The sequence below is a fragment of the Rattus rattus genome, chromosome 1 (genome assembly GCF_011064425.1).
Source record: "Rattus rattus isolate New Zealand chromosome 1, Rrattus_CSIRO_v1, whole genome shotgun sequence".
Classification (NCBI taxonomy): domain Eukaryota; kingdom Metazoa; phylum Chordata; class Mammalia; order Rodentia; family Muridae; genus Rattus; species Rattus rattus.
Window position 1 is genome coordinate 208,136,031 of NC_046154.1, and position 13,268 is coordinate 208,149,298.

General features: G+C 41.6%; 2 protein-coding genes and 2 non-coding genes across 4 annotated transcripts in view; 1 reads left to right on the forward strand and 3 right to left on the reverse strand.

Annotated features, from left to right (window-relative positions):
• Positions 1-922, forward strand: part of Matn2 (matrilin 2) — a 138,143-nt gene extending 137,221 nt beyond the window's left edge. The window contains exon 19 of the mRNA XM_032914335.1: positions 366-922. Coding sequence (XP_032770226.1) covers positions 366-421 — 56 coding nt within the window. The 3' untranslated portion in view covers positions 422-922. The remainder of the gene's footprint in view (positions 1-365) is intronic.
• Positions 923-3,627: 2,705 nt separating this feature from the next.
• On the reverse strand, positions 3,628-3,750 carry LOC116890472. The gene has a single exon (XR_004386661.1). It is a non-coding gene; the product is annotated as a small nucleolar RNA SNORA28 (small nucleolar RNA).
• Positions 3,751-4,611: 861 nt separating this feature from the next.
• Rpl30 (ribosomal protein L30) lies at positions 4,612-7,685 on the reverse strand. The gene is made up of 5 exons (XM_032914346.1): positions 7,603-7,685; positions 7,443-7,495; positions 7,051-7,196; positions 5,703-5,833; positions 4,612-4,896 (listed from the first exon to the last, which is right to left on the reverse strand). The coding sequence occupies exons 2-5, from the start codon at positions 7,461-7,463 to the stop codon at positions 4,847-4,849; spliced, it is 348 nt and encodes a 115-aa protein (XP_032770237.1). The 5' UTR covers positions 7,464-7,495; positions 7,603-7,685; the 3' UTR covers positions 4,612-4,846.
• On the reverse strand, positions 5,093-5,224 carry LOC116890439. The gene has a single exon (XR_004386635.1). It is a non-coding gene; the product is annotated as a small nucleolar RNA SNORA72 (small nucleolar RNA).
• Positions 7,686-13,268: the final 5,583 nt, after the last annotated feature.

The following is a 13,268-nucleotide window of genomic DNA, read 5'->3' on the forward strand; positions in this document are numbered from 1 at the left end:
CTTGTAGCCTCACCATCACTTAGCTCACTCCCTTTCCAGTCTGATGTGGCACTTCACGATGGCTAGTTAGTTATAAGCAACAGTGGTGTGGATAAGGGTTTGTTTTTTTAAATCATAAGGAAAAGTAAATTCAAACTGAACTTATCTGGCTTTGATGTTTTGAAACTGAGCTTAACATTAACAACTTTTTAGTCTTAAAGGCATGTTTAATTACTATAAATGTACAAGGGTTTTTAAATACAGGGCAGTTTGGTTTTGATCATAAAGGTTTGTGTTTGTTTTTATTAGTTAAATCAAACTGTACTTGGTTTACTTGTAAGCTAAAACAGGCATCCCAGACTCCTCTTCCTTAATTTGTGATTTACTAGAAGAAATGACTCAAAGAATGGAAGCCTTGGAAAATCGCCTAAGATACAGATGAAGACTAGAAGTGCTTTTATATATATATTTGTACAACATTGTAAAACAGATTTTAACACAGGTAGTGGAGCCTGAAAGCTCAGACCATAAGTAGATCTACAAGCTATAAAGCAAAATACAACCAGTACAGAAGACACTGGATTGCTTGACTGCTGGACAAGAGAAAATGGAGACATTGAGGTGTCTAAATTCAATGGGGGTGGGGGGAGGAATCCTGAGTTTACCGAGAATAAGCTGTGCAGGGTCCCATGATGTTCTGTGGACATGACTTCCTTCTGCCTCAACACTGAAATTTCATGACAACTGAAGTATCTTAATTCAGCAGAAAACTGACTCTACAAATTGCTATTTTTTTTGTACTGCAATTTACCTTGATGTGTGTATACAGACATGTGCATAAGTCACAGGGATCTGTGTTCTGTAATAAGTTGAATTTCTACACAATATTAAAGTTCACCACTCCAGAAAAGAGTGTTGAGTAAAATTCCTAGTTTAGATTTGAGAAGGGGTCATGCTATTTGTTGGTTGTTACTCAGACTGCCTCAAACTCCCAATTCTCCCGTTCCCACCTTCAGAGTACTGGGAACACAGGCAATGGCACCAAGTTCAGACTCACTGTAAGTATAAACTATACATGAAAAAAGCCAATATAATCAGGGAAAAGCAGGTTTAGATTCTGTGTATTTCTTCTTTTTTGAAATCTCGTCAGCTCAGCACAGCCACTGACTTGACTAGTGATTATTAAGGTAGTAATACAGGTCCTTGCATGCTGCTAGGGAGAGCACAAACTGACAGGCTCTGGACACAAAACTTTTAACTATAGCAGCTGCTATCTGAGATTAAACTAAGTGGTCTTAACGTATACCAGGGAGACCTGCAGAGAAATGTCACAAGTGTATAAAAGCAAATTAGGAATAGCCTAAACATCAGAACTGATTCATCATGTAGTCTATATCACAGAAATACTACACATTTATAGAAACTTCCCACATCCATGATATTGGTGAAGCCCAAAACTAAGATAATTTTTTTTAAAGGTAGGATTTCAAGTATCCCCAGCTGGCCTCAACCTCACTATGTACCTGAGGATGACCTTAACCTCTTGCTTCACCTCCTGAGTGCTGAGGATTAGTCCCCCACCACCATACCTGGTTTACCTGGTTCTAAGGATTGAACCTAGGAATTCATGCAGCTCAGGAAAGCACTCAATAACTGAGCCACATCCCAACATTCAGATGAATGACAATTTGGAAAACGGGGCAGATGTATCTGAGTTCAAACCCAGCCTGATCTATATACTGAGACCCTGACATCTAGCATTCTGGTAATTCTACGAATTAATATATACACAATTAGCTATGCAAGGATATATTAGTATGCACATTAAGGGCAGAAAATGAGTCAAGGGGAACTTACAGTATCAAGAGTGCACTTGGTGTGCTCAGTGGTTAGGAGCACTGACTGCTCTTCCAGCAATCACATGGTGGCTCACAACTACCTGTAATGAGATCTAATGCCCTCTTCTGGCATGTCTGAAGACAGCTAGTGTACACACATACATATAAAATATGTCTTAAAAAAATGCACTTAGAAGTAGCAGGGACAGACAAGCCACTGAGTAATATGAACCTTTTTTACTCAAAAAACTGTAATTAAGTTTATACTGATATTTCAAGTGCTTTGATTAGAATGTTCTCCCAAAGGGTAGCTGGGTGAAAGAACATTTACCAGGCTTCACGCTCAACTTAAGAGGTTAATGTTGTTATTCAAAATAGATGCTTTCATTGCAAAGCATTAACTTGGATGACACAAAGACTGAGGCATAGGCGCAGTTTCAAGCTGGCTGCTCTTCGTTCAACCTCCCTCTAGCTGCACAAAACCATCCCTACCCCTTTCTCCTTGATGCCACATACAATGCACAAGCCTGCAGGCAACCCACCAGGTTATAGATTAGGGACCAGATAGTGACTGCTGCTGAACTGGGTTCCCACACCAGGCAGCTGTGTTGTCACCAGTAACTCCAGCTACAAGCCATCAAACGCCATCAGGGATGTATACTCATGTGTAGACATGGTAAGTAAAGTTTAAGACTTTCAAAAAAAATAACTCACAGGGCTGGGGAGGTGAGATGGCTTAGCAGCTAAGAGTACTGGCTGTTCTTGCACAGGACCCAGGTTCAATTCCCAAGCAGCCACATGACAGCTCACCACTACCTGTAACTCCAGTTCCAGGGTATAAACACCTTCACAGACATGCACAGGCAAAACAGAGGTGCACATAAAATAATCCTTTAAAATAATTAAGCAAATCTGCACATTTTTAAATGAAGCATGCTTGGTGGGTAAGTGTACTTGCTGTTATCAACTTCTGTGACTCGGTTCCTGGGACCCAAGAGCAGCACCTGGACTCTTTAGGCACTAGACATACACGCGGTGCACTTAAATGCACATAGGCAAAATGCACACACACAGCTAAATATGTCTTTGTGCTGGAGGGACGGCCTGGCAATTAAGTGCACTTTCTGCAGATGATCCACGATCTAGGGAATCCAATGCCCTCTGCTGGCCTCAATGGGGACCATGCATGCAAGTAGTACACAGATAAGCAAAACTTCACTCATAATCTTCATTAAAAAAAGGCATGCATTCAAGCAAATGCTATATATGCAAGAGTGGACAGCAATCCCCCAACATCTTAAATGCTCAGTATGTTGTAATAATTTTATTCTTCACCACTGGTCACTCACAAGATAGGGCTTAGGGAGGTTTATACTGAGTAGATAAGGACCATCTTGTTTGCTTTGACTCTGAACCAGATGAAATAGCAAATTAAATGATAAACACAATATTGAAAAATTACTATTAACAAGACAAAAGTAAGTTCTGGACTAGATAGTCACAAGTCTAATGGGGAACTGTTTAAGCACTGGAAAATATTCAAATTGTTTACGTGACATAAAATGAAAATGCTGAATAAATCCTTAGCTCTAAGACTGTAGTTTAGTGAGAGGTGATTCATGCTGTTTAAGGGGGAAAAGGTCAATTTTAACTAACAAATACAGGTAAGCCCAGAATTGGGGCAGGAAACTGTTGCCATTGTGGGCAAAAGAACAAAGTTCCAAAAAATGAACCAGAGAACCTTTCCATGAGATGTGACTATCTTACATATTATACAACTAACTCCAATCATGATTCTTTTTTCTTAAATATTGTTTGAGTTTATTTACCAGCTTATCTCATGAGGAAGAGAACACCATAGGTTAAGACTTTTTTGCTATAGCAAGCTCAAATTCTGTCAACAGTTTTGTTCATATGCCACAGAGTGTTGCTTGCAATCAACGTACTCCACACCCAACCAGTAGAGCTGTGGACTAAATGTAGCTAGAATCCCTGCACATTTAAAACGCCATTTTTCACCACTCTTGATTTGGGACAGTGACCTTTTCCCCTCAGTAACGTTAGTAAGGCACTTCTTATAAGAATCACGGAACAACAAAGTACGGTATGCCTCCTACCATCTCGCTTTAAACTTTCCTCTGTGTTTTAAACCCTTCTTACAAACACAATGACTACACAAAAAAAATTTAAATTACCTTATATTATACCCTATTATCAGTACCTACAAAGCCCTAGAAACCACACATCAAAAAAAAAAAAAAATATTTAGGGGTTGGGGATTTGGCTCATTGGTAGAGCGCTTGCCTAGCAACCGCAAGGCCCTGGGTTCGGTCCCCAGCTCCGAAAAAAAAAAAAATTTAAATGCCTGTAGCCAAGTCACAACACAGAAACTACCATATTTTAAGGAACTAAGTAGGAAATAATTTGAAAAGGAAATTAGTTCTAAATCACTTTAAATAGCACGCAAAGTCCACAGCTTTGGCCCATCACAAGTTGCCTCTAAGTCCCAAAAACACAATGCAAACAGTCTGAGACTGGCCTGTCTTTATAAGGAGCTCGGGTAACAGCTTAGAGGCAAAGCTTTTTGTGCAAGCTTGAGGACTGAGGCTGAACCTCCAGCACCATGTAAAGTAAGTGACGGGTGCCAGTCTGCAACTCTATCACTCTGGGTGTCCGGAGAGATCCCCCAGAGGAAGTTGGCTAGGCTAGCTGGCATTGCCAAATTCTGGGTTTAAGGGAGACCTTGCCTCAGTATACAAAAGTAGTAAAAACACCAACCAACCTTGATTAGATATTAGATCAACACAAATGTGTATTTCAATACCCGAAATATACTCAGAAACACATTTTGCATAATGATAAACAGTGTACAATCTTTTAACAAAACCCCAGCAAAATGGAAACCAGGCAGTATAACTTTCACCCAAGTCTTGCCAGTGGTTTCAAGAAAGCCAAACAAGAAGAAACCCAGACACCATATTTTTTAAAAGGAGCTCTGGCAAAGTTTTATTAAAGGAAAACTTTCTTGTTTACTTCTCACCAGTCTGTTCTGGCATGCTTCTAATAATATCAGAATCACCTAGAAAATAAAAGGTTTACAAGTCATTTAATGGCAACTGATAATTACAGAATTCCCCTACATGGTTTTTAGGTAAGAAGGCAGATTAGCATAATTGTTAAAGTGGCGGCTGTCACTCTTAAAACCAATTAAAAATACCTTAAAATCTCAGCCATCCTATGACCATACAGCTCATAAATTTAATGAATCAGACCTGGCTTGTCACCAGCATTGAGAAAACCAGACCCAGGTAAAGAACTAGGTCTGGGGACACATGCATGGTCGTACTATAGCGAATGTTTAGCCTGTCCTGATTATCACAAAATCAGAACAGCGAGAATATTCGCATGTTCTACCAGGCAACTAAAATGTCTAAGCTCAAAACACAGGATGATGAGTATTTGCAGGCATTCACCACAAAGCATTTGTTCCCAAGCAAAAATGAGATGACTCTATCTGGCCTGGTATTTTCACCTTCTAACAAACACTTCTTCCCAAGGATGTGGGATGTGGTAAGAGGGGTCAAGAGAGGGAAGAGACACAAAAAGTTTCACTGTGTTGCCCCAGTTGTCCTGGAACTCATTCTGTAGGCCAGACTGGCCTCACTTCATTAAACAAAACTCCTAACAAAGTTAAAACAATATTTTCTTTTTATTTACAGAAAAGCCAATTACAATGTACTGATGTGCACTGTCAATTCTTTGCAAAATAAAATTATGGCATATCTCTTTCAATACTGAAGTTCTAATGGTCTGAACTCAAGAACCAAAGCCACTGCCTAATAAGAAGTACATACATTAGAAAAAAATATAATTTTAAAAGCATACCTGGGTCAATGATAGCCAGTGTGCATACTCTGTAGTATTTTCCACACGCTGTGCCCAATTCAATGTTATTGCCACTGTAGTGATGGACACCAGTTTTAGCCAACATGGCATAGTATTCTATTTCAGATTTCCTTGGGGAACAACAACAAAAAGTCAGACAAAACCCCATACAAAGGTATTGACAGATTCACTACAAATTGGTGAGGCTTTAAAAAAAAGATCATAGATCCTTTACTAGTGTATACTGTACTTTTCTACTAAATACCTACTTTGTTGAGGTAGTATCCGGTACTAAATACATTGTATTCATGTTTCAATTTACTAAATACGTTTAAAATGTGTTTGAAATAAGTTACTTAGAAACCACAGGAAAAAATGTTGTCTAAAGTACTAGAAAAGGGATAATAGACATAAAAACGTCAATGCTGGCCTGGTACACTGCGAGCCTGTGCTGCTCTTAACAAAGTTCTGTTCCTAGCACTCACACCAGCTGCCTCACAGCTACTTAACTCTAGCTCCAGGAGAATCTTCTGAATTCTCAAAGGGTGTATTTCTCATGTCAGCAACAAGTATTATATACTCCATCTTAACAAACTGAGGCAAAGACTGATAGGAAGGTGGGGTGGAATAGGAATTGGAATGGAGGGTAAAAAATGTAAAAAAGATAGATAAGCCACCTTACCACCTACTAGATACTGACTACTGCATAAGGACTGCTGATACTATTACTCAAAGAATAAACACTTCAGTGCCAGGTTAACGGATTCAAATGGTTAAGATGTGTAAGTTCCACAGAACTTTGAGCTTATTATGTGGCCCATAGACCATCAACAGTGCCCCAAAGTGCTTATGAGAAATGAACTTCAAGTCTTAGACTGGACCACTAAGTCTGAACTACATAAAAGAATGAAGGTGTACAATCACCATAGACAAATCAAGAGGCTTATACTATACAAGTTTCTTTAGCTTACTTAAAATACTATGTTCAAGTTAAGATGGTTAATCAAGAATAAACTAACGTTCAAAAAATTGGACCCTGCTAATAGGTTACTTTATGAATTTAGCTGGAATTTTTTAAAACTAAAACACGCACAGCAATGGAGTGTTAACACTTCAAACCTTGAAAGACGATCAAAAATAGGGATGTTCCAGATACGTGGGAAAAGCCACCGTGCTTCCCTGAACCTGCGTGTTATCATTTGTATGCGACCTGTTACACACTGTGTATTTACACTTACAGAAGAATACACACACAAATCAAGGTCCAAACATCAGAAAACAACCATCATTATTCTTCCCAATGCTGGAATCTACAATAAGCCACATGCATTCATGTTCCCTCCATTACCTCAAAGCTGGACAGTTGTTGGCGAGGATAACCAATTTCGCTTTGCCTTGTCTGATCATCTTCAGAGTCTGTTTGTACCCCAGCACGTACTTTCCACTTTTCATAACAAGTTGGAGCCTAGAGTTGATTGACTCCAGAGACTTTTTCTACAATGCAAACATTTGAGACTTGAAAACCACTCGCATCCATCTCAAAACCAAACCCAGTTCCAGATTTCTGGAACTGAACCCTTTAATGATGCCTGCGAAGTCACGTAGAGCCTCTCGGATTCACTTTGAGACCCTGAAACGTCAGCGGCATGCAATCCACCCAGTGTGCTCAGATCTATCCGCCCCGGCCCAGACCCAGCTCTCCACGTGAACCGGCTTCCGGGCTCGGTCGGCTTCACTCACCGTCTTCTTTGCAGCCACCATCCTCTTGCCTTAGGTGCGGGACAAGCCCCAACCTAGCATACACAGAGGACAGAAGTGAGGATTATGATACAGAGCGTCAAACACCAACTAGCGGAGCTCCCCGAGCCGCCTAGTCCTCTACCCAGCAGAGCTCACTCACCAAGATCAGACGCCAAGATGGCCGGGGAGCGAGAAAGGAAGGAGCTCCCACAATGCAAAGCTCTTCTAGGCGGACAGAGGATTATGGGACAGGAAGCGGAAGCAGAAGCCGATCCTGTCACTAGCGGAAGGGCACTTGCTGGAGTGAGCTGTGTCAGTTTGTTGCTATGGGGATCTGGCTGGGCTGCTACGTGGCCTGGGCTGCGGCCTACGGTTCTCGGTTTGTGTTCTGCTGCTGTGGGCTGAAACCGCGGAGAACGGGAGCTCTATGGGAGCTGGCGACGACGGCCGAGGGCGCCGTGTGTGAGGCGGCAGGGCCTGGGCTGGTCTCCGCCCGATGTTGCCTCGGTCATGCTCCGGGAAGACCACCGGACGCGGCGTTACCTGTGGAGGCATCTCTTTCCACCTGCCGCTGATCTTGCTTGCCGCTCGTAGGAGACACCCCCCGACCCCCCAACACACATACGTACATACACTTCCTGTGGCGGTTTTATTCGGTGTACTTGGGAGCCGACTTTGCACAGGGACCGCAATTTAAAAAAAAAAAAAAAAAATCTAAACTCGGTGAGGTGGCTGAGCGGGTAAATGCGCTTACCACTAAGCAGATGAATTGCGTTCCAAACCCACGTGGTGGAAGGGGAGCGCCAACAGCAGGTTCTCTGACCTGCGCTTGGATGCACACATAAGTATACATCCGTGAGCCAAGCGGGTCGTAGTAACCTATGTCTTTAATCCCACCTTGGGCAGGCAATCTCTGTGAGTTGATCTTAAAAAAAAAAGTCAGAAACTAGAATGTTTATTTTACCTAGCTAATACATACACTATGAGATAGTAATGTTATTCTCAAATTTTTACAGCTAATGTATTACAGAAGTATGAATGATTTACAGAAGGCCTGTAAATTAGGTAGTTTTACAAATGAAAGTTTATTCAACTGTTGTGGCCCATTTTGTTGTGAATTTGACCAAACGGTAGTGTTCTATTACCATACTATTTGCTTTAACATTTAGGCATAAAGTACTTAAGATGGTACAAATCTGGGCTGGAGAGAGGGCTCAGTGGTGAAGAGCACTGACTGCTCTTCCAGAGGTCCTGAGTTCAATTCCCAGCAACCACATGTAATGGAATCCGATGCCCTCTTCTGGTGTGTGTGAGGACAGCGACAGTGTACCCACATACATGAAGTAAAAAAAAAAAAAAAATGGGGGCCTTTTGAATTTATAAATATTATAAAAAAAATTAACAGAGGGGTGCTTAATACAAATAACAGCCCAAGACAAAAAAAAAGAAACCCGAGAGAAGGGGGGAAGAAACAAAGAAAAAAAAAAAAAAAAAAAAAAAAAAAAAAAAAAAAATGGGACAGGCTGTATCCCTTGTTAGAGCACAAACAGTTCTAACAATTTCATCTGATAGTTGTTGAACTGGCCTTGCTGTTCAGCTGCTAAAATGACCATATTAACAGTTACTTGATGTTCGTAGTGAGGCATGCCTCAGTGCTTGTGGAACGCATCCTTCATATTCTTGCCAGCCCACCTGCACATTAACCATGCTGATAAATATGTGGGTAAGGAGGGACAAGAGAATGGCAGCTACCCAGACCCCTCCCATCTGACAGACTACAACTTTGAGTTGAAAGCCAGCCAGAGTAATGCTTCCCCTTGTCTAATTCTACTTTATTTTGCCATTTGCTACCCAAGGTAGCATAAATTTGTATACCCATTGATACAAAGAACCAAGTAATACTTCCTGTGTTTATTGTGAGGAGTGATTCTTTTGGAAAGTGAAGTGCTATCTATGTAATTGGTCTTTAGGTTAGCACTCAGAAAGCAGAGGCAGATGGATCTCTGAGTTCGAGGCCAGCCTAGTCTACAAAGGGAGTTCCAAGATAAACCGGGCTCCTACACATACAAGCCCTGTTTTAGAAAACCAAAAAAGTAAAATAAGAAAAACCACAGTAGCAGTTCTGACCAGATAGAATTAAGCCAGTAATCTAATAAGACTAAGGGAGGTCAGGTGATTGTTGAGATCAGTCAGGCATGCATTGTGTTGTCTGCAGGCTTATGTAGAAACAACAGAAAGAAGCCCAACTAAGTAGAAAAGCAGTTTATTTTGCAGTTCAACAAATGGACAAGACCCAAGTCTGGACAGATTAGGCATGGGAGAAACAGCAGCATGTTTCTGGTTCAAAGCAACCTGCAAAGCACAGGACAGGACCCAATCTTATCCTGGGTGGTACCATAATTGGGTGCTTCATTTACAACTCTACCACATTCCAGTTTGCCTACTTCTGGGTAGCTACATGGAGAGACCAGTAAGTCATGTAGAAATTAACTTACTATCATCCTTGTGACATAATAAAGTAAGTTCTTTGGAAAGGAATGTTAGGCAAGTAGGGTGTCTTGTTTTCATTTTCTCTTTTTGACATCTCCTTGCTTAGCATCACCCCCCCTCCCCGAATAGCTGGGAATTTTGGGATGGGGTGGAGTGGTATATTTACATCTAGCAAAGGATGTCTAATATCTTAAGGACAGAACCACTGATAAGTGATCCTGGTTTAGATGTCATTAGGAATAACAAGTCTGATCTAGCATCCATTTCAGTAAAAAAATGTCTGCTCACCTAGGAATGCAGAAATGGCTCGGTGGGTAAAGTGCTTGCCTCAAAAGCATGAGGACCGGACTTCAGATCCCTAGAATCCACATAAATTGGTTTCCACAGTGTATATGATCCCAACGCTCCTTCAACAAGATGGGAGGTAAAGAGATAGGAGGGTCCCTGGATGCTTGTGAGTCAACAGTGTCAAACAAAAGTCTCTATCAAAGTTGAAAGTGCAGGTCAACACTAGAGATTGTGCCAGCCACTCCTGACCTGGGTTTAATCCCAGCACTCAGAACGCAGAGGCAGGCAGATAGATCTCTGTATTCCAGGACAGCCTGGTCTATAGATAGAGTTCCAGGATAGCTAGGGTTACACCCAGAAACCTCATCTCAGAAACAAAACAAAACTAACCTCCACATATACACCATATGCAAACATGCGCGTGCACACACACGCGTGCACACACACAGACACACACACACACACACACACACACACACACACACACACACACACACACACACACTGATGTCCTAAAAGGCTGCTAGATCTCATCCTAGTATTGTTTCAGAGATTTCACATTTGTGGTCACCTTTGCTGGGAAGTTACACACTCAGCCAGGTAAACTCTGGGAAATGGAAGGACAAGTTGTTGAGCCCAAGTCTGGCTTCTGTCCCTGTTCCTACATCTATTTTATTCCTGTGCTGATTATGAAGCAATGAAATGATTCCTGAAAAACAATATTCATTAAGTACCTGGTTGTTATTGTTTGCCTAATCACCAAGAGCCTCCTCTGAAGATGATAGAAGTCACCAAGGCTTAGTCAACAAATTATTACTGAGGGAACTTCAGGCAAATCCTAAATAAAATTGATTGATTAGGAAAATGGAGAACTTAACTGGATCCTAGTTTAGCATGAAACGTACAGTTTAGGGAATTTAAAGTCACATATTTTTAGTTGATATATAAATTATATCTTACTGTAAAAAATTTAAAAGCCTTCATTAGCTAAATTAAAAATGGCTTTTGAGGGCTGGTGAGATGGCTCAGAGGTTAAGAGCACTGGCTGCTCTTCCAGAGGTCCTGAGTTCAATTCCCAGCAACCACATGGTGGCTCACAACCATCTATAGGGAGATTTGATGCCCTCTTCAGCCAGGTGGAATGTGCAACAGAGCACTCATACATTAAATATTTTTTTTTATTTTTTAAAAAAAGGCTTTTATGTGGCTGGAGAGATGGCTCAGAGGTTAAGAGCACTAGCTGTTGTCTGGAGTTCAATTCCTAGCAACCACATGGTGGCTCACCACCATCTGTAATGCCCTCTTCTGGTGTGTCTGAAGACAATGACCATGTGCATAAAAATAAAATAACAATAGCAAAAATCTGTCTTCAAAAATTGACTTATTTTTAAAAGTTTGGGAATGGAGTCCTCTATGCCATGAACTGTGTCTCTGCACCCAAATTGATTTTATAAAGATGGACCTCCCAATGTGCCCGTTTCTATAAATAGGATTTTTAGAGTATATTTAATGTTAAAGGTAGTCAGAGTGATGAGTCCCCAAACCAAAATTTCTGTAGTCTTATAAAAGGGAATATTAAGACATAGACATACAGAAGACGTGGAAAAGAGAGCCATCTATCAGTCAAGCAGAGGGCCTTAGAAGAAACCATCCTGTGACTGTTTTCTAAACTCGAACTGGGAGCAAATAAATTTCTGTTGTTCAAGGAACTCCATCTATGGTGTTTTGCTATAGCACCCCCAGCAAACTAATACAGATGATAATGAAGTACACTGGATAGTTAAGAGTCTGTGAGTATCTGCTGTTGCAAATCACCAAGGAGACGATAAAGAAAAGGGCTTCCCTAAAGAAAAATGCCAATTAACAAATGTAGAAAGTCACCATTCCATAACAGTAATAACTGATCCAAGTTAGAGATGATAAAAGTAGCTATAATAGTTTGATGGGAAACAGGACATTAGTTAGCCTAACAGTCTCACCCCTTAAATTACAAAGCATACAGTAGTGACTCTGCAGGGGAGAAACCCAGTAAACACTACCTTAACTTCCTAGTATCAGGTCGCCCTGGTTTGGGTGACTCCTTAGAATGAGTGAGAATCACTGCGGTCAAACTTCATCACGTGAAAACAATCGAACAAATCAAACAGAACCAAAGCAAAAAACGAGAAGATAAATAGCCTGTTCTGACGTTAGAGCCATTGAAGACAAAGCAAGGGGCTGAAAAGTGGCTCGGCACTTCAGGGCACTTGCTGCTCTTTCAGGCGACCCAGGTTAGATTTCCAGCACCCACACAGAGGCTCACAACCATCTGTCACTCTAGTTCCAGAGACTCCAACGCCCTCTTCCGGTCTCTGTGATACCAGACCACCCAAACACAAAATTTAATGACCTGGCCTAATAGTGCTCACCTTTAATCTCAGCACTCAAGAAGCAGAGGCAGGTGGACCTCTTTGAATTTGAGGCCAGATTGGTCTACATAATGAATTCCGGGACAGCCAGGTCTATGTATGGACCCCACCTCAAATGTGAAAAAAGTACAAATAGCAATTTAAAAAAGTTAATTTAAAAGGCAAAGCATGATTAGGGGAACTGCTCCAGATGGAAGCAAACCAAAAAGAAGCAGGACACCAGAGTGATAGGTGTAGTTCTGGACGCACCAAGAGCTTGGAGCTGAGTGTGGAGGGCAGGTCAGGCAGTTTGGTATTCGTTTTCAAACTTCCTTGTGGTAACTGTGTTTGAGTTATGTAAGAGGATAAGGCTGTCACCGCACATCTAGTCTACCAATCAATTGCCTCTGGCTGCAGCCGCCGCTCCCCTCCCTAGCTATTTAGGGACGATAGTTCACACTATCCCTCCCAGTGCTTCGCCCTTTCCCCCATCTCATCTCCCGAGCTTTTCCCCATTTCCCTTTCCGGCGCCCTCCGCCTTCTTGGTTCCTTGGTTTTAATTGTCCCTGCTCTCTCTTGCCTGCTGGTCCTCCAACTGTCTGGCACTCTGCCCTCTCCACCTTCATCCACCTGCGCGTCTCTCGCTTGCCCCTCTAGGTGC

Coding starts and splice junctions, on each gene's coding strand:
- Rpl30 (XM_032914346.1), bottom strand. CDS start 7,463: ATGGTGGCTGCAAAGAAGACG. Junction 7,197..7,442: donor TGGTGGCTGCAAAGAAGACG/GTGAGTGAAGCC, acceptor TTTGCATTGTAG/AAAAAGTCTCTGGAGTCAAT. Junction 5,834..7,050: donor AACAACTGTCCAGCTTTGAG/GTAATGGAGGGA, acceptor TTGTTCCCCAAG/GAAATCTGAAATAGAATACT.